Source organism: Mucor velutinosus, assembly GCF_035048745.1.
Source record: "Mucor velutinosus strain NIH1002 chromosome Unknown tig00001544, whole genome shotgun sequence".
Classification (NCBI taxonomy): Eukaryota; Fungi; Mucoromycota; class Mucoromycetes; order Mucorales; family Mucoraceae; genus Mucor; species Mucor velutinosus.
The window spans coordinates 2,107,597-2,125,299 of NW_027041908.1; the positions used below are offsets into that span (position 1 = coordinate 2,107,597).

The 17,703-nt window shown below is 40.8% G+C and overlaps 9 protein-coding genes across 9 annotated transcripts; 5 read left to right on the top strand and 4 right to left on the bottom strand.

Moving 5' to 3' along the window:
* Positions 1–297: 297 nt before the first annotated feature.
* On the bottom strand, positions 298–2,478 carry ATC70_005974 (uncharacterized protein; the record flags this gene model as incomplete). Its single annotated transcript, XM_064825256.1, has 2 exons — positions 298–385; positions 449–2,478. 2 exons carry the CDS (start codon positions 2,476–2,478, stop codon positions 298–300), a joined length of 2,118 nt encoding a protein of 705 aa, XP_064680633.1.
* Positions 2,479–2,701: 223 nt separating this feature from the next.
* UBC6 (Ubiquitin-conjugating enzyme E2 6) lies at positions 2,702–3,779 on the top strand (the record flags this gene model as incomplete). The annotated part of the gene is made up of 4 exons (XM_064825257.1): positions 2,702–2,861; positions 2,925–3,082; positions 3,140–3,277; positions 3,330–3,779. 4 exons carry the CDS (start codon positions 2,702–2,704, stop codon positions 3,777–3,779), a joined length of 906 nt encoding a protein of 301 aa, XP_064680634.1.
* A 113-nt stretch (positions 3,780–3,892) lies between these two features.
* On the bottom strand, positions 3,893–4,985 carry SUR1 (zinc-finger protein; the record flags this gene model as incomplete). The annotated part of the gene is made up of 5 exons (XM_064825258.1): positions 3,893–4,060; positions 4,118–4,189; positions 4,246–4,443; positions 4,497–4,810; positions 4,868–4,985. The coding sequence occupies 5 exons, from the start codon at positions 4,983–4,985 to the stop codon at positions 3,893–3,895; spliced, it is 870 nt and encodes a 289-aa protein (XP_064680635.1).
* Positions 4,986–5,174: 189 nt separating this feature from the next.
* ATC70_005977 (Glycerol kinase) lies at positions 5,175–6,480 on the bottom strand (the record flags this gene model as incomplete). The annotated part of the gene is made up of 2 exons (XM_064825259.1): positions 5,175–6,280; positions 6,342–6,480. 2 exons carry the CDS (start codon positions 6,478–6,480, stop codon positions 5,175–5,177), a joined length of 1,245 nt encoding a protein of 414 aa, XP_064680636.1.
* A 946-nt stretch (positions 6,481–7,426) lies between these two features.
* Positions 7,427–7,810, top strand: ATC70_005978 (uncharacterized protein; the record flags this gene model as incomplete). The annotated part of the gene is made up of 1 exon (XM_064825260.1): positions 7,427–7,810. The coding sequence occupies one exon, from the start codon at positions 7,427–7,429 to the stop codon at positions 7,808–7,810; it is 384 nt and encodes a 127-aa protein (XP_064680637.1).
* Positions 7,811–7,956: 146 nt separating this feature from the next.
* Positions 7,957–9,376, bottom strand: ATC70_005979 (uncharacterized protein; the record flags this gene model as incomplete). Its single annotated transcript, XM_064825261.1, has 2 exons — positions 7,957–8,654; positions 8,845–9,376. The coding sequence occupies 2 exons, from the start codon at positions 9,374–9,376 to the stop codon at positions 7,957–7,959; spliced, it is 1,230 nt and encodes a 409-aa protein (XP_064680638.1).
* A 2,150-nt stretch (positions 9,377–11,526) lies between these two features.
* KCTD3 (BTB/POZ domain-containing protein kctd3) lies at positions 11,527–14,174 on the top strand (the record flags this gene model as incomplete). Its single annotated transcript, XM_064825262.1, has 9 exons — positions 11,527–11,548; positions 11,608–11,791; positions 11,863–12,124; positions 12,189–12,450; positions 12,508–13,109; positions 13,169–13,320; positions 13,375–13,618; positions 13,671–13,837; positions 13,895–14,174. 9 exons carry the CDS (start codon positions 11,527–11,529, stop codon positions 14,172–14,174), a joined length of 2,175 nt encoding a protein of 724 aa, XP_064680639.1.
* Positions 14,175–14,405: 231 nt separating this feature from the next.
* Positions 14,406–14,735, top strand: ATC70_005981 (uncharacterized protein; the record flags this gene model as incomplete). Its single annotated transcript, XM_064825263.1, has 1 exon — positions 14,406–14,735. One exon carries the CDS (start codon positions 14,406–14,408, stop codon positions 14,733–14,735), a length of 330 nt encoding a protein of 109 aa, XP_064680640.1.
* A 327-nt stretch (positions 14,736–15,062) lies between these two features.
* On the top strand, positions 15,063–15,926 carry ATC70_005982 (uncharacterized protein; the record flags this gene model as incomplete). Its single annotated transcript, XM_064825264.1, has 1 exon — positions 15,063–15,926. The coding sequence occupies one exon, from the start codon at positions 15,063–15,065 to the stop codon at positions 15,924–15,926; it is 864 nt and encodes a 287-aa protein (XP_064680641.1).
* Between the last annotated feature and the right edge of the window lie 1,777 nt (positions 15,927–17,703).

Below are 17,703 nucleotides of genomic sequence, written 5' to 3' on the forward strand. Positions count from 1 at the left end.
ATGCGAAGAATACATGAATGTGTACTTGATCCTTTCTTGAACCTTCCAGGGAGGTCGATAATGCAGATCAGAACCATACTCACACATTGTTTAATTAAAAGCCTCGTCTTCAAAGACCTCAACGTGGAGCTGTATGCGACTTGCCTAGATAAAGCATCAAGATGAAGCAAATTGCTTACGCATACATGCCGAATATACAAGTATGTATAAAGACTCTTTACATTGTAGCGTGTTTATTTATTTACATTATTAGTATTTCAATAATTTCCAAGAGTTATTGTGATAGTAACAGCCAATTTATAAACTTTGATCATATAAGCGTCTTCGTTTGGGGTCGTAAATGTCAAGCCAGATTGGATTTGGTCTTGATACACCGTCTGGACCACTTTTGTTATAGAACAATTAGTATCACACCCATTGCTATACAACCCAAGCTTAAACAACTTACATGATGGTATCTGCTTTTCTCAGATTGAAATGTGGTATCATCTTGATCACTTCCTTCATTTTAGACTTGTGCTGGTCATTTGGTTTGAGTTGAGTAATTCCGTTGGATGGTTGTAAGTAGGGAGATGGGGTATGTTTAGGTGGATAATAGGAGGATGCTCTGGATGGTGATGTTGATGCTGATTGAGGCGGTTGAGGAGGCGCTGGTGGTACTGATGCTGAGGCAAAAGGTCGAGGCACGATGGATCTTACAGAACTGATTTTTTCGCCAAAGGATGAAGCACTGCTTTTTCTATTTACGGCTTCTTGAATGGCAGCCTTAGCAGCAGCATAACTGACAGAGGACGGTGAAGAGCTTGGCTCTTTGGTTGGTTCCTGAGGTGATGAGACGATGATGCTGGATCTGTATGGCGACGGGCTCACTCGCGTATCTTTTACCGGACTCTTGTTGGCTGCCTTGTATGGATTTGCAGAAGGTATAGCAGGATCTGCGTTGGAAATATAACTGAATGGCGATCTGCCGTCTGGGTTGATGGTCGTTGGTCGCAGTGGACTTGTTGATTTATCGCCACTTTGAGACTCCAGCAGCACCATGTCCTTTTTATTAGCAACAGCATTGGCAGCAGTGCATTTGGGCGTCTCTGGACGAACTTGACAAGGGTAGGCTCCATCTGATACTGGTGCAATTGGTATGGAATGATGTCTGCTAGGAATGAGAATGGTGTGCGATGGTGTAGGTGATGTGATGTGGCTACTATTACTACTGCCACCACCACCGTTCTCTGCGCTGAATTCTGACACTCTTGTTCTCGCAATACTGACTTTCTTTTCTAACTTGTTGACACGCTCATCCAACTCCCTTTGTTTCAAAAGATTGGCATAGTAATCCTCTTCGTCTTTGTTCGTTGTGGGATGCTGCTCGTCTGCTCCATGTACCTTTGGCGATGTTGGCTGCAATGGTTTTGTGGGTGAAGTGTGTGCGGTCATGGTTGCTGAGACTGCCTGAGCTTGTGCTGCTATAGTGGCTGCTAATTCAGATCGATAATGGGATGATGGCGATGAGGATGATTCGCCTGGTCTGTCATACTGAGGCGATGATGAAAGAGAGGTATCTTGGATGGATTCTAGTCGCTGCCTTTTGGGCAAATAGGGAGATGGAAACTTTGGTGAGAATTGACCTTCCAATTCCATGGTGAGTCGACGTACCGACTTTGATCCGGTTCTGATATCTCTATTAGGCGATGTCGTGAATCGTCCAGCTGATACTGCCCTGGAAGTGCAGGATGATAAGGGACGATTGGGTGACAGAGACATTGCTTTGCGAATGGGGTTTCTCTTTGGAGATAACGATGGCAATGCGGGTGGAGGTGGTGGTGGCGGTGGCGATTGTTCCTTGTGTATGTTGTCGCTTACAGATGTAGCCTGTGGTATAGAGGCTTTCCCCTCTTCCTTTTCTTGCTGTGATGGCTCCTGTTGTAGTTGATTTGAGAAATCATCGTTGCTGGTATCTATGCGACGCGATAAAAAGGAGGGTCTTTCGAACGATGAATCCCGTTTTTCGAGAGAAAACAGTGTCTTTTTACTGGTGTTCTTGACTGGAAACGGAATATGGTACTCCTCAAATGTCGGCGAAGCTGATCTTTTGTGTGGAATAGAGAGTGACGATGGCTGAAAGAGATCCTCGTCTGTTTGAATCTCGACATCTTTAACAATCCCACGCACATTATCGTCTGGCAAAAACCTTCCGTTGATGCTGATGTTTCTACTGAACTGTCTGCCTCTTAATGAGGTAGGTGTCCTGATCTTTCTCGCTTGAATATTAGCAGCAGCAGAGGGAGAAGAGTAATAGGGTCCTCGAACATGTCCTAAACTCTCCCAAAACCGAGTGAATTCCTGGCTGGCAGACTCTCTAGCACCCGCAATGACATTGTAGATGTTGGTAAATATATTCTCGGGTGCTGCAGCTGGATGTTGGTACTGGTCTGGACGCTGCCTTTCTCGCCCTTCGCCTTCTTGCTGGCTATTGTTCATGATAAATAGAAATAGGAGAAGTGATAAACTACAAACAACAACAGCAACAACACGAAAATCTGTGATTTTGCGATTTCTTTAAGGGGAGATGCAGGTTCGACTTGCAATATTATGTGACTCGATGGAAAAAGCTCTATAAAAGGTGAGTAATCTATAGCTAAATTGTGATACAAACATCTCTTTTGTTCCTTAATTTCATTATAAACTTTTTGTTGCGGTTTACATGACTAAATCATACGCATTTTATGATGTTGTTGACAAACATGGCACTTGGCATGTGCAGTGCGAATGGTTTAATGAAACAGTGGATCTGGAGCAAGAGACAGGTGTCCAGTATGGCATCATTACCATTACCAACTTACAGGATTACTGGCAGCATACCAGTAAGTCATTCCATAGCCTAACCGCTCGAACATGTAATAACGGCCATTTCTTGTGCGCACTAGTTGACCGTGATGTGCTGTTACAAAGCTTTCCAGTGTCGAATGCATTGATCAAAGAGCAGAGAAACAATGTGCTTACAGCAGCATTTTTAAGTGTAGAATCATTGAACGGAAGTAAATTGGAATGGAAGATTAGCTTGCAGGAACATGGTGAATTACAAGTAGGAAGCCAGTTAATGTATTCAATACACAAGATAGCTAACAATCAGGCGGCGTAGATGCGATTACGAACATTTGATGGCGACATTCCACTTACTGCTGGATCATTTTTATTAAAGAAAGCGCCCCAAGACACCTATCAACATTTGCATAAATTATGGTTTACAAACACGGCTACTGCATCGTGCGCTTCCACCGTAAGTTGTCAACACGACACACGATTTATTCATGGGTCTCATTTATATACAGGAAGTCAACAAGGCATTGCAGCAGCGTATTACAGACATCACAAAGACCAACAAGGAGCTCAAAGAAACCATTGAGTCACTGATCATCAAGGAAAACAAAAACAAGTTTGTCATGATTGACAAATTTGTGCGATTGCTGAATCGCAAGAAACAAAAGAATTTCAGCCTGGAACATCACATCAAGAAGCAAGACGAAACCAACAAGAAATTAGAAAAGACAATCAAAAAGCTGACTGAAGAGAACAAGGAGTTGAAGAAACGTAAACGAGATGAGAGAGAAGACGACATGGAGGTGCACATGGTCAGTCAGAGGATCACAAAGCAGCAAAGAATTGTCAAGGAAGAGACACGATCATTACCTTTGCCAGCTGTAGTGCATGATGAAGAGGACGGCAGCTCAGACTATTATGGTTCAGATGATGACATTGATTGCCCTCAGACTGTTCGATAACCCACATTTTACATTTGCACATTATATATCGCTTATAAAATTAATAGATACCCACCCACCCATACACGCATTAGTTCTTGGATCACACAATAAATTGTATATATATATATATATTAATGCTTAACAAGATAGCCCAATATATCTGATATACTTAATAGTCCTATTAGTTTGAATGTTGTCGGTTCAATCACTACAAGACGGTATACTCGTTTTTTCCGTATAGCTTTGAATATTGACAGAAGGGTATCACTCATTGTGCATGTGCAAACGCCTGGAAAGTCCTACATTCTATATTAGTTGCCAATCTATTTATATTGACAATCAGATCATTCACTTACATCCGGCCTCGATTTCAGTGCTTCGCCTACGGGCAAATCCAAATCACTGTATTTCTCTGACCTCACCAGGCTCTGCGTTTTGATTTCATGTCAATGCATGCCCATTATGTCCCAACACACGCACTTACCATGACATCAATTGTATCGTACATGTTGAATACCGTACCGTGTTCATCTATGATTGGGACCGCGCTAATATTCAATTCAGCAAACGTGGTAATGATATCAATGACAGGCGTCTCCATTGTAGCTGTGGCTACTGATTCGCCGTACACACCAATGTTGAGTTTTGATAAGGGTATATTGAGCAACGCTGTATTTTGAAACTGATAAGCATTAGTATCCAGTGTCATTTTCATAGGCCATAATCAAATGTTACATTGTTTGCTATGAATTTCATCAATCGATACTGGGTCATGACACTGACAACTTCCTTTTTCGAGTCCATGAGTGGAATCCGATGTGCTCTTGTGCTGGACATGAGGATGGCAGCATCGTATAACGTCGTCATTGGATGTATGGGGTAGTTCTGCTTGATGTGTTTTGTAAAATGTGATAATCGCATGGTTTCAATGTCGTTTTGGTCTGTTTGATGGGTATAGTAGTATTGTATCAGGCTGATGAAATCGCTCACAGTGAGCATGCCAACGAAAGAGTGTGTTTGACTCGACCAAAGTGGGGCTGATACAATGCCTACGTTGCAAAAGTTAAAATGTTGGCCGATCTTTTTGTCATCTACACCACATGTACCGTTTGTCACTAGGATTTCCAATGCCTTTTTGACTGGTAACTCGGTATCAAGCACAACAAGCCTAAAGCTTATTGGTAAAACATCATAGCACGTATGTTGTTTCAAGAATTCAATCATGAAGAAGATGAAAGAGATAAAAGAAATTAAGAAAAGTTAAAAGTTTATTTATACAGAAAAAGACCCAATCTCTAGTTTTCTCCCCCAACAAAAAAAAAAAAAAAAAAAAAAAAAGAGGGGAAGAAGTAAGAGAGATGAGCGGAACAAGTGTAAATATCTATCTATTTCATGCAAGAGATAAGGCGGCCCTTAGTTGATCTCATCTTTCAAGGTGGATTCCAACTTATCCATGCCATCCCAGTTCTGTGCCTTGCCTTGCCATCTTCCTTTGCCTCCGCCCTTGACACCAGAAAGCACCTTCATCACCACCTTGCCTGTCTTTTGCACAATATCGTTATCTGATCCAGTAACAATGATAGGACCACCGGTCTTTTGTTCACCAGCAGCTAAAATCACCACCTTGTGATTGTTTTCCAGCAACTGACGATCACGAATGACATTAGCCACCATGCCCAAGAACTCCATATCACCATCTTCCTTGTACATGACAGCAAACTTTTGTGTTTCCAATGACTTGGCAATGCCATTGGCGGTGAGTTGAGCGAGTTGCTCTAGATATCTCTTGGCTCGCTTCATGTTGTCCTTGTTTTGCTGTTGAAGCTTTTGAATGTTGTCAACAAATGTCTCTTGTCCACCTGACAACAAAGTGGTGATTTGGCGAGTGATTTGGAAGCTGGCATCAAAGGCATCAAGCACACGTTGACCAAACAAAAAGAAGACTCGTGTATTGCCGCCTCTGACATTCTCTGTGTGGAGCAACTTGAGGCATTGCAACTGTCCAAGTGCTAAAATGTGAGTGCCGCAGCAGGGATTTCTGTCTAAATCTTGAATTTCCACGGTGCGAATATGACCACCACCAACGTAATCCTTGGGTAAACTGTCAGGACGAGCCTCTTGGTCGTTGGCTTCCTCTGAATGTGTAGTGACAGATACGTTCTTGACAATCAACTGATTAACAATGATCTCGACCTCTTTAAGCAGCTCGGGTGTGATGGCCATCTTCTTGGTGCTGGTGGGCAATTCAATAAAAGATCGTTTCTCACCCAAGCTCCAAGAAATGGTTTCAATGTTGTAAGGTGCTTGAGCCAAAACAGCACTGAGTAAATGCTGTCCACTGTGTTGTTGCATGTGATCCCAACGACGATCCCAGTCAAGACGTAATGACACTGGACCTACACTGACAGGTTCCTTGGTGTAGTGCACATGTGCCAATTTTTGACGTTGAACATTGTAGACTTTGACATTGTCGATATAGCCTGTGTCACAAGGCTGTCCACCGCCTTCAGGAAAGAGAACTAGGTCAAATGTGTTAGATCAAAAGAAAAGGGGTTGCTGAGTGATGTGTGCAATACTTGCTGGTATCAACAAGTTCAACTTGATAGAACCCTTTCTTATCAGGCTTCTCAGAGCATGAAATACACTCGGTTGTGAATTGACGGCAAAAGGTGTCATTTTGACAATGAAGGTTACCGACAGGCACTTGCTGAGCGGTCATAATGGCTTCGTGTAAGAGGTGTAAGAAAGGTACTGAGAGACTGGAGATGGATGATTCGAGATCTTTTATCGCGGAGATTTGCCGAATCCGTTGTTGTGACCCTTTTTGAAAGCTTCTGTCCCTGAATAGCGTCTTTATTACTACATAAACTCTTTAGCGTCTTCAAAATGCTGGCCATGTCTTTTGATTGTAAAACTATAGACCCAATCCTATTAATATGCACTGAATTTTCACTTTCCAGATTTCCACTATAGAGTAAAACCCCTCTTTAGACAGCATGTAGCTATGAATCTAACTTTCGACGATGCTCCACGTCTGTATCATTGGGATCAACTCATATACGAGCATGCAGCATACCTCCAATATTCTTTATTACTCAAAATTCTACAAAAAAACAGCAAAACCTGGATACCTCTGAGCCATGTTTTCTCGTGTTAAAAGCCATTTCAGACCGCCAGAATACCACGAAACAATTGCTTTTGTCTAGTTCTTATTTTTTGACACCCTTGCTCAACTTTTTGAGGACCAAAAAAAAAAATGACCAAAAATCGACCAAAAAGCATGATAGGGCGGCCAAAGTTGTTTTTGGGCGTTTTCTGGTTAAAAAGCAGCACTAACCGAATGCCCTACAACATTGGCCACCCTTGATGATCTGCTATCAATGTTGTCTCACATCCTTTCCTTTTTTTTCAATCTACAACTTATTTTGATTACATTTACTATGCCACTTACATCTGCTTATGACTTGAAGGGATGTGAGGAGAAATTGAAGGAGCAGAAAGTGGCAGAAGAAACTAAAAAGGCGAAAAAAAACATAAATCCAAATTCAACTGGAGCGGCATGACTGAAGGCCTAAACAACAACGTTACATTCAATGCTTATCTTCAGGACATACTCGTCGCTGACAATGACATGCTGCTGAAAATGTACAAGCGAATTAGGGTAAATGGAAAACGCCTCGATCCCACAGGATTGGGTGCAATGCAAAAGATCACCAAGTCAATCCTCACCCACAGTCAGCAACACCTCAGAAGCGGTTGACATTTTACCAGTGTCCTCAAGCTCTGTTCGCCATGTCGTTTCTGATTCATCAGAAAGTCTCAGAAAAGGAAAGTTGGTTAGTGAAGTTGTTCTTGGTGATATACCTCAAAAAAGTCCAGTACAAACTGTCGCTGAGAACTATCTTGGTTCCTCTTTGTCGATCCAAAAGAAAGAGGCCAAAGCAAGATTGATGATTGAACACATTGAGAAACATGCCAAAGATATCGGAGAGGACCCCGCAGAGACAGACAGAAAAGTAAAACAAGTTATTGATAATACTTTTAATTAACTTAGATAATAATGCAGTAGTAATAAAGAATGATCAAATCATATATGCTAATTTAATTATGCTTATCTTGAACTCGCGTCATACATCGCATCCAAAAGCTCTATGTTGTAATGATTTATATCCAAAACATATTGTTTCAAGGTCAACTACTTTTCTATGCCTGCTGATGTACTGATATTTGGCACAACAAAAGGGTGCTTGATGGTATTGTAATTGCCGTATTTGCTATTTCGACTGGCTCTGTTGAATTCATTCCTACTAGTCTCGAAATAATCATTTTTATCATGAGTACGATAAAAGTAATCAATGATCTCTGCCACGTATGATGGATCGTCATGTTTGAGACAGAAATTGTGCAGAATGAAGCAAGTTACAACCCATCGATTATATCCGTCGATGTCTGCTTCCTCCTTCAATTGATCGCGCAGCTCATCCAGAGACTCAAATCTTCCCTTTAATGCACCAAAGCAGTTTTCAATGCTGACCCTTGACCTGGAAAGAAGATTATTGAACTTGATATCGCTTCCAGTCAAAGGCTCGTGCTCCGAGTTTTTCCCAATTGGAACACACCATTGGGTCTTCCCATACGCAGAATCTGCTACTACGTATTGCTCACCCTCAAAGAAGGTAGCAAGCTGTTCAAGCAAGCCACTCTCGCTTAAAACGCCCGTATCATTTTGGCTACCATAATGACCCGTTGATGCAAAGAGAATGCGTGTATCGAAATCGCAGATGACCATGCTTTGTACCGCAGGCTTGTTTTTTCGACACCAGAAGAGTTCTGGATTCCAGGAGGGAGTCTGGTGAATTTGGAATAGACTGTCATCCATGAAGCCAATGCATTCTGGCAAGCCAAAAAAATTCATGGTGTCGTCGGATGACACGCTCTCTTTCTTCGTCCATTGGCCATTGAATATACTTATCTTGCAACTTTAATACAGCTTCAATAAAGTGCTCGATATAGTTTCGTACGGAACCATTTAACACAATGAGTGAGTACATCAGGATAACTACTTTAAAGTACCGAGACTTACGGCTAATGCTGAAGAAGTCCCCAAGTATCTTGTCTGTAGCCGCGTTTCCATAGATTCCCAGACGAATGAAGGCCACAATCATTTGGAATTTCACGCTTCTTGGTTGAGGACCGGACGTAGACTTGCTGAAGGCCTTATCGTCCTTTATCTCTTCGTATAAAGCAAGAAATCCCATCTTGCTCGTCCGAATGCATCTCCTAAAGTCGACTTCGGTCTTCTTTTGCATGTATTCTTCTTCGATGGCGATATCGTGAGCCTTGTCGCGTCTTTTATAATGATCTCTAGGCACAAGATAGCGCAGCTGCTCCAATTCTTTTAACTCCTTGTAGCTAGGGTCTTCAATGATCGCTTCGTTCAAAAGCTTTTCAAGCTCTTCAGTGTCCACATGAATGCTTTTGTTTCTTTCATCAATCTCACTGATTGTATTCATTTCAGTCAACAAATTGACCAAATCTTCGGCGTCTTTAAAGTCATTGTCTATTCTTTCTCGCAATTGTTGGATTACACTTTGTCTTAAGATAGTATTAGGCATTTTTATAAAAGATGGTTATTTGAGAAGGTTGAAAAAACAGAAAAAACAGCTAGATGTAATGATTCGCGTTACATATGTTTCAATCCGCATAATTGAAACATTGGTATAACGTATATATATATATATATATATAGTCTTCTTTTTTGACAGGCATTGAACGGTAGTGAAAATATCTGTCATTACTACTCATTATATACAGTACTTTTATCACAATAAATCCATCACTTGATCCTAATACTACTCGCCCAAAAATATTTTTCATGTTTTTTAATAAATATTGCCCAAGATTAAAGACATACAAATAGTAACACCAACCCGCCCCTCCCTAGTACATATGTGCCTTTTTTTTACAGTACTATTGCATTCTTATTACACTAGACTTGTAATTGTTTTTTCAAAAAAAAAATGAAGAAAATTATGCAGAACGCCCAACTCTTGGAGTTGGGCATTATTTAAGGTTTTAGTCGTTTTTTTATTGCAACCAATTGGTCGAAAAAACGCCCAAAAACAACTTTGGCCGCCCTATTATGCTTTTTGGTCGAATTTCATCCATGTTTTTTTGATCCCCAAATAGTTGAGCAAAGGTGTCATAAAGTTACTACTACACAAGGACACTTGTTTGGCGTCATTCCGGTGGCTCAAAAGGATTTGCAAGGTAAGATACGAAGGCTGGAAAGCCGTCAAATTTGGCTATGTTTTGCTTTATAGCTTTTATTTACACGGCATGAATCACATCTTTGGTAGCTGTAACTTACTGGAAGGGTAGTTCTGCAGCCTGTGCAATTTCTAATTCGAATAGAAGACATATTGATTTTGGTAAAGCTCAAAATCATTCTCTAGACTGCACAAATATATAATTATCCTTCAGTAATGTGAATCAATAAATTACACTAAAACTCAAACTGAAAACCTATATTGACGAATTTACACAACTAGGAACCAGAAACTTGCATTGTCATCATTCATTGTCTTGTATATATATTACGTGCAATACGAGAGGTTTCCAGGTCTATCAATATCTAGAGACAATTTGTTGGTACGTTAGCTGTTGGTGCGTTACCCACCCACAGAGATACTTCGTGGCTTTCACCTAAAATTAAACGGACGCGTTTTTGACCTCTAAAATGAAGACTTTTACTATGGTATATCTTGAATCAAAATGTTTCTATCGATCTAACGTAACCTCTGAAACCATCTGTATGGGACTTTGATATGTAAAATCTCGACTTTTTGGCCAGAATCCTCTGTTCATATTTTCTTAAATTACTCAATAAGTTTATTCAAAACATCTATCTTACTTAGTACCATTGGATGCGCCTTGAAAAGCACTCCAGGAAAGCTTAAGGGTATATGGGTCGAGTATCTCAATTTACAGAATCGAATTTGGTAAAATAAATCAATTGAGTCGATTTTGGACAAAATTCAACCACTCTTGAGAATATGTCAAGCGGGAGTTAAAATAGGTTGGCTGTTGCTGGCAAGGTCAATCATAAAGGCAATTGATGGTTTTGAAGCTAATATGAAGGGAATTGCGAATTAAAAAGTATTATAGCTTAGCCCAACTACTTGGCTTTGTTTCTGTCTAAAATCCGTATAGCTGGTAGATTTGATCGGTGCAAACTACGCATCAGATGAGAATTTAATGTCAAGTACAAACGCGCGATCCTGCTCAAAGCGACTACTTGGAAAACCTCTGGCCATTGATGAACCGAATGGACGAGTTTATTCTTTATATTGACTTTCACTCTCATGATAAAAGCTATCAGGCAGTAACCAATAAAGTACGACATGCAGTAGCATCATCTAACGACCGCCACATCCTAGAGAGCATCCATTAACAAGTCTTGCAATGATACCAGTCGACTTGCGATAGCGGTCGTAATACAAAATCATAAGGCCTTTAACTCTTGGTGGATACAGCTGTTTTGCGTCTGGACAGCATGGCCAAGTAGGACAAATTATAAATCATGCAGTGTAAGAATTTGAATGAAACGATCGCCACAGGGTGGATAAGACTTCAATTGATGGCCGACGCGCGCGGGGTGGAAGGCAACAAGACCAGGAAATCAAAGCAGACTTTTTTTTTATTTGTTCAACCCCCTTCCTTTTTTGCATTTCTTTCTTTTCTCTATTCGTTTACAGACTATAAAATGCCTATTCGCCATTTCGATAGTAAATATAGACAGCACACCGTAACTTGAGTGTAAAACTAATGCGAATGAATCATCTAGTTTTCACGGCGGAACGTCGATTGATACAGACATCAGCAGTGACCCAGCTCAAAGACACACGATTAGGCATCGATGGTAACTATTGGCTTCGCAAAATTGTGCTCAAGGAAAACACAGTTGCTGCCATGGGCGGTTTGCCATTGAGGCTAACAGCATCCATCGAAAAAGAGTTGGAAGGATTCAAGTGAGTAGTGTGTTGAAGAGGCAACTGCTAGTGTTGAACTCATCGCGCGTCTTTTTTTCAACGAAAAACAGGGCAAGTGGCATTCAACCGATTTTCGTCTTTTCAGGTCTCTCGATTTTACGCAAGGATAAGCCCTTTTCAACAGAGGATTCTCGTCCTAGTCATCGTGCCGCAGGTTGGGATTTTTATGATCGAGGAAAATTGGATTTGGCCCTGAGTAATTGGGCTAGCAGTAGTGGAATACATTCAGCCGAGTTACTGAATACCGTTCTTTCGATTTTAAACAAGCACCACATTGAATTCATTCGTGCACCTTATTCTTCATGGGCTCAGGTAAGAAGACAAGAATGAACTGTTCGAATGAGGCAAATGCTGATGATAGTAATATATACAACAGCTAGCGTATATGTACACCCATCCAAAACAACTCGTGAATGCGGTCTGTGGTGGCTCAGAGTTACTGATGTGGGATATCGACAAGATGATAACAAGCATTGAATTCGAAAAAGGAAATTACCATTGGGTCAGCAAAAGAACAGTGCTCCAAGATCTACATGTATCTGACGAGCAGTTCTTGGATATCTGTATCTTGGCTGGATTCGAGTATTGTCCTACTTTTCCTCCTCTTAGTACATCGCACGTCAGCTTTACTTTTAATGGTAAGTACCAATACAGAAACAGCAGCTGGCACAGACCATCTAAACTACTAATTGTAGGTGTTCACGATCTGATCAAACAACACAAGACTGGATTCAACGCAGTGCAAGCATTTTCAGACAACCCAACCGTTTCAAAGACCAACTACATTGACACTTTCTGTCGTACACGCTGTGCCGTCAAATACCACCTAGTGATTCACGATGATGGAGAAGTCAAACCACTCAACATTGACAATGCACCCAACGACATTCACGAATTTATTGGCTACCGCCTGCCTGATGAATTGTATTACTACCTGATGCGAGGTTTAATTGGACCTCAATCCATCAATAGTCTTGTCTCTGGTGTGTTGATTGAAAGTGCTCCTTTAGATAACGGCGAATCCATCGAATATCAAAACTTCCTGACTCAATTGCTCAACATGCGCACACAGACACTCAGCTTATTGACGCAACCACTTCATCCTTTCTACAAAACTCGTAAAATTGCGAGCTATTTCTGGTTTGAACCTACTGTGGAACAAATCATGCATCACCAGCCTACAGAGGGAAACGCTACCACTCGAGTCGATGCTACAGCTCTGAATACGATATACGAAAAGACCAGTTCCTGGAATGTGACCAATGAATTTGTTGAAGCAGAATTAAAGCACCAAAAGGTAAGGGCCTTGAATGGGGCTGGTCCATACCATCAATGGCTACTAAGCAATCTTGATAGACATCTGTCATTGATATTCAATTCTGTATTCATGCCGTTGAGAATGAAACAAAAGCTCAGAAAACCATCACTCAACCTCATCCCGAACAACCACTGGTCGATAAGAACGAGATTGTGGCCAATGTGTTATGGAAGACACTAGAGATCAGAGAGTAAGAAAATCTTGAGCCAACAATTGGGCAGAATCACTAACGGCATCATGCTAGTTTCTTGACATCATCCAAGCACATTTATACACCATGGGGCCAAGCACTCTCTATGGCCTTAAAGTCCAACAGCAGCCTGCCAACACAGGAAGCCCTTTTGACAGTACTAGAATTGGTGCGATTCCAAGTATTGACAAACAAGGAATATAGCAAGACGTACTCTCACCCGCTTGGCGATGAATCACAAAAGAAGCACATCACCCTACTTTCCCGTGCATTCTCATTATTACCCATGGACCTCAAGGTAGGCATAGTTAACAGTTTTGGCAGAGCAATCAGACTCATTGACGTAACAGAGCGCTCCTTGGTCTGGTCCTTTGAATCGTGATTTGTTAGTATTCAATAGTTTTGTCAAGGCACTTAATCGTAGCTACCGAAATCTATTGGAAATGTTGACCTTGTCCTTCTTTTTGAATGGGCTGGTGCAAAAGGACAGAGACGACTATTATCAAATTGCAGACAGGTAACATTTGATGAGCGTGATAAAGGGGAGAACACTTATATTCACAAACAATTGTAGCCTCCCTTACTTGGCAGATGTAAATGTTGCTTTAGGTCTTGTTTGCAAGCATTACTTGGAAAGAACAGTAGAAGGACAATCTGCGGCGGAAGCATTAGCATCAACCGAAAAAGCATTTCCTACATGCCATTCAGTTAAATCCGATTTGGAAAAGGGCTTTGCGTTCTGGAAGCAGCTCTACACAGCTATTGAATCACTTGACAAGGCAAAATCCGTTGAAAAGTCCACGTTTGAGATGTTTCAAGGTGCCAATGATTGGCTTCAAAAGGTTAAATTCTAACAGTGATGATTATGATGCTTTCAAGAATAAAGCCTCAGTGTCGCGACCCTCGATTTCTCTTTGTTTGTTGGGTGTAATTAAAATATTCATATGTATGATTACATACAACTCCCTATCTCTATGCACAATGTTGCTGTTTTATGAAGCAGATGAAAGCATATAAAAATGCAAGGCTGAATCCAACCCTTCTTCTTTTTTCAATTTTCCTGTTTTCACATACATCTACACACCATGAAGGCTCAATTTAGTCGATTAACAAACACAATTAAAGGTGCAATTTATAGCCACAAGAAGGAGGAAATGGCACAGCAAACCGATGCGCTTGATGATGACCTCCACAGTCTATCTAGCACCTTATTTTTACCTGATGATAAGGACGATGATGGCCTATCCGATTCCTCCTGTTCCACCATCTCCAACAGCTCGCAAGAGCATTTACCGCATTACAGCAGCTACTCTAATTTATACTACAAACTGCCTAACGGCAACTGGCTTGTGCAATACAGAACCAGAGAAAAGGTCGTGATTGATACATTTGAAATAAAGGGCAATTTGATCTAGGGTTCCACACGTCACTGTCAAATGTTGGTTTGTATTGTTATAGGAGATGCAAATTCAAGATGTGGGAGGTGTGCTTATAGTAGACCACCATCCCCCCCACCCTCGCTCTCTCCCTTCAAAATAAAGACGGGAAAAAAGACAGGACAAGGATCCTAAAGTTTTTTTTTTCCTACATCTTTCACTTCTTACACTATACAACATCTCCATGGTATGCGGCATGTTCGCATTCTCAGCCTTTTTATATCCAGTATTTTACCGCCTCAACCGGTTCGAAAAAGTATAACAAGTTGTGTAGCATGTGGTCGTTTTCAAATGTCATCACCTACAATGACACCATCCTCCTCGGCCTTCTCCCGTCGATATTTAACCTCTTCATCCAAATACGCCAACTTACACGTCAATGCTCGTCCTGCTGAGCCTTCTATTGCCATTACAAAACTAGCTACCCAAGGTCGACCGAACGAAGCATTAGCAGTCTATTTGCAGCTAATTCAAGACGGTGGGTTTCCTAGCCGAGAATCACTTTACCAATTGACAAGAGCGTTATACAAATCATCCAACTTGCAAGGAATGTATGCGATTCATGATACCCTTATTTCTTATTACAGCATCCACCCGGCGTCCAACAAGAGTGCTCGATCCATGATTTACATGTATACCATGCTGATCAATCTCATTGCGAAACACAAACCTGTCAATTTCGATACAATACGAGCTTTGTGCAAAGAAATGTCTCAATTCACTACCACCAGTAACATTGTGCTGTACAATACGCTGATCAAGACACTGCTGGACAACAATCAAGTGACGCAGGCACATGCCCTATTCAAAGATCTGCTCTGCAACACGACACTGAATCCCACGATTAGCACTTATACCATTTTGATGAAGGACGCATCGAAACGAAGAGAATACAGCCGAATATTGGACTATTTGGAGGAGATACAGTCGAGAAGGATCATTATGAACTATGCGGTTGTGAGTATTGTAACGGATGCCTTGTGTGATATCAAGGAATTTGACAAGGCAATTCATGTGGTGAATGCGATACATCATCCGAGAAAGAAGGACGAACTGAGCAGCCCGAAATATAGACTGCAACTGCTGAAATCAATAGAGGCAAGGCAGAGCATGGCAAATTTGAAAAAGAAAAAGAGGAGAAAGAAAGACAATCATGAGGAAGATCCATAGAAAATTGTAATATAGCAAACAAAAAATCATAGACACTGTTTTAAAATTGTGAATAAAATCATATAATGACTATTATGAAGAGGATCATCGTTTGAGAGTGTGGCTAAATGCATTTTGGAAAATCTCGGTACCTGGTGACGGATTTTTGGATGCATTCATGCGCAGCCACCAGGCGACCCTGGGCTAGATACTTGGCACTAGCGATGTGTACATTTGCGTGCTGAAGATGCTTGAAAACTCCAATAGTGCCCTTGATCTTATTTTCTATGATGCAGCTGCATATTTATTACGCTCAATAGAGATCTATTTCTGTGGTCCTGAATACAGTAACAAGCCCACAAAGACAGCTGCACCATATCGGGTTGGCTGTATCTTTTTTTTTAGAGGTTATTATGCGCCAGGAGGGGTTATAATCATGCATGCTGCACGTTAAAATTCCATTCTTGATTACACCTTTGAATCGTATAAAAGGACGGATGGATTTCTTACTAAAGATGAAACACATTTCTGAAAACCTCAACATGTAAGTCAACATATTCGTCTGGCTTGTACTTGTGGAACTTCTTTGGCAGGCGTTCATTAGTACATTAGAGGGGAACATGCTGAAGGCGACTGTAATTGAAAACAAAAGGACAAAGGAGCTGTAGCTGGTGTAGTTGTTATACTGGATAACGCACTCTGTTCACCAAAAATTTCGAAAAACATCTATAACACAAAGGCCAAGATCATCCATCATAGCGCGAATACTTGCAAGTAATAAAGCAGCGTTTGCAACCAAAATCTACATCCATCTTAATTTTCTCAACGCAATCAGATTATATTTGAGGCACTCTTGTAAAGCTGATGTCAAAAAGGCTCTTGAAACAAAACAGATACTACTTTATTGATAAGAAGCTTACGCAATACCAAAAGCGTTTTAAAAGAGGCGTAAGCACTGCCAATTTTAGCAACGAGCGTTGATAGCAGCTGCGTTTCAGCAGGAGAAAAAGCAATCAAGCCAAAACCCAAGCAGCAGAGCCATTGCTAACCTTAGCATAGCGGTCCTTGATAACATAAGGAACAATATTGCTGCTTATTAGAGTAACGAAATATAGACGACAATTAGATCTGAACATATTTATTGTTATGTTATTCCAAGATTGAATGAGGATTAAAACTAGTGTAAATTTCTAAGATATTTATAGTTATTTGACAGTGTGCCACAGCAATAGAACCTTGGTCTTGAATGCGGGATAATTGTACAAGCTTTGAATCAGCTAACTAGGATGTGCTGCTTGGGAGCTCATATAACACTAGTAAGGAATAAACAACAATGAGGATCCAGAATAGGATACTCTTCATAGAAGATTTGACGAAAGAATATTTGCCAGAACTGAAACTCGCTTTCAGGGATGAAAGTTCATAGGCTACCACACTTTAGGAACCAGGATATAGATTAACCGTTTGATGGCACCACTCATGTTTTTCCTTTGTACTGTTTGAATAAAGAGCTCTCAATCTATTACGCATCTCTGCTCTTTCTCAAATCTTCTCCTGTATTATACGTTGTATAATACATTTGCTTCTCAGAGATAATCTATATCCTCAACATATGCTATTATTGTCAGAGCTCTAGCATTGATAATATTGCAAAACCTGATTTTGGATGGCTCAAACATCAAAACTGGAAATACTTTTGTACATCCAGATTCGTCGATATGAAGTAAAAGATAGCAAACCATGATGAAAAACTTGAAACATATATGTTAGAAACCAATGCTATACATGGCATGCTTGG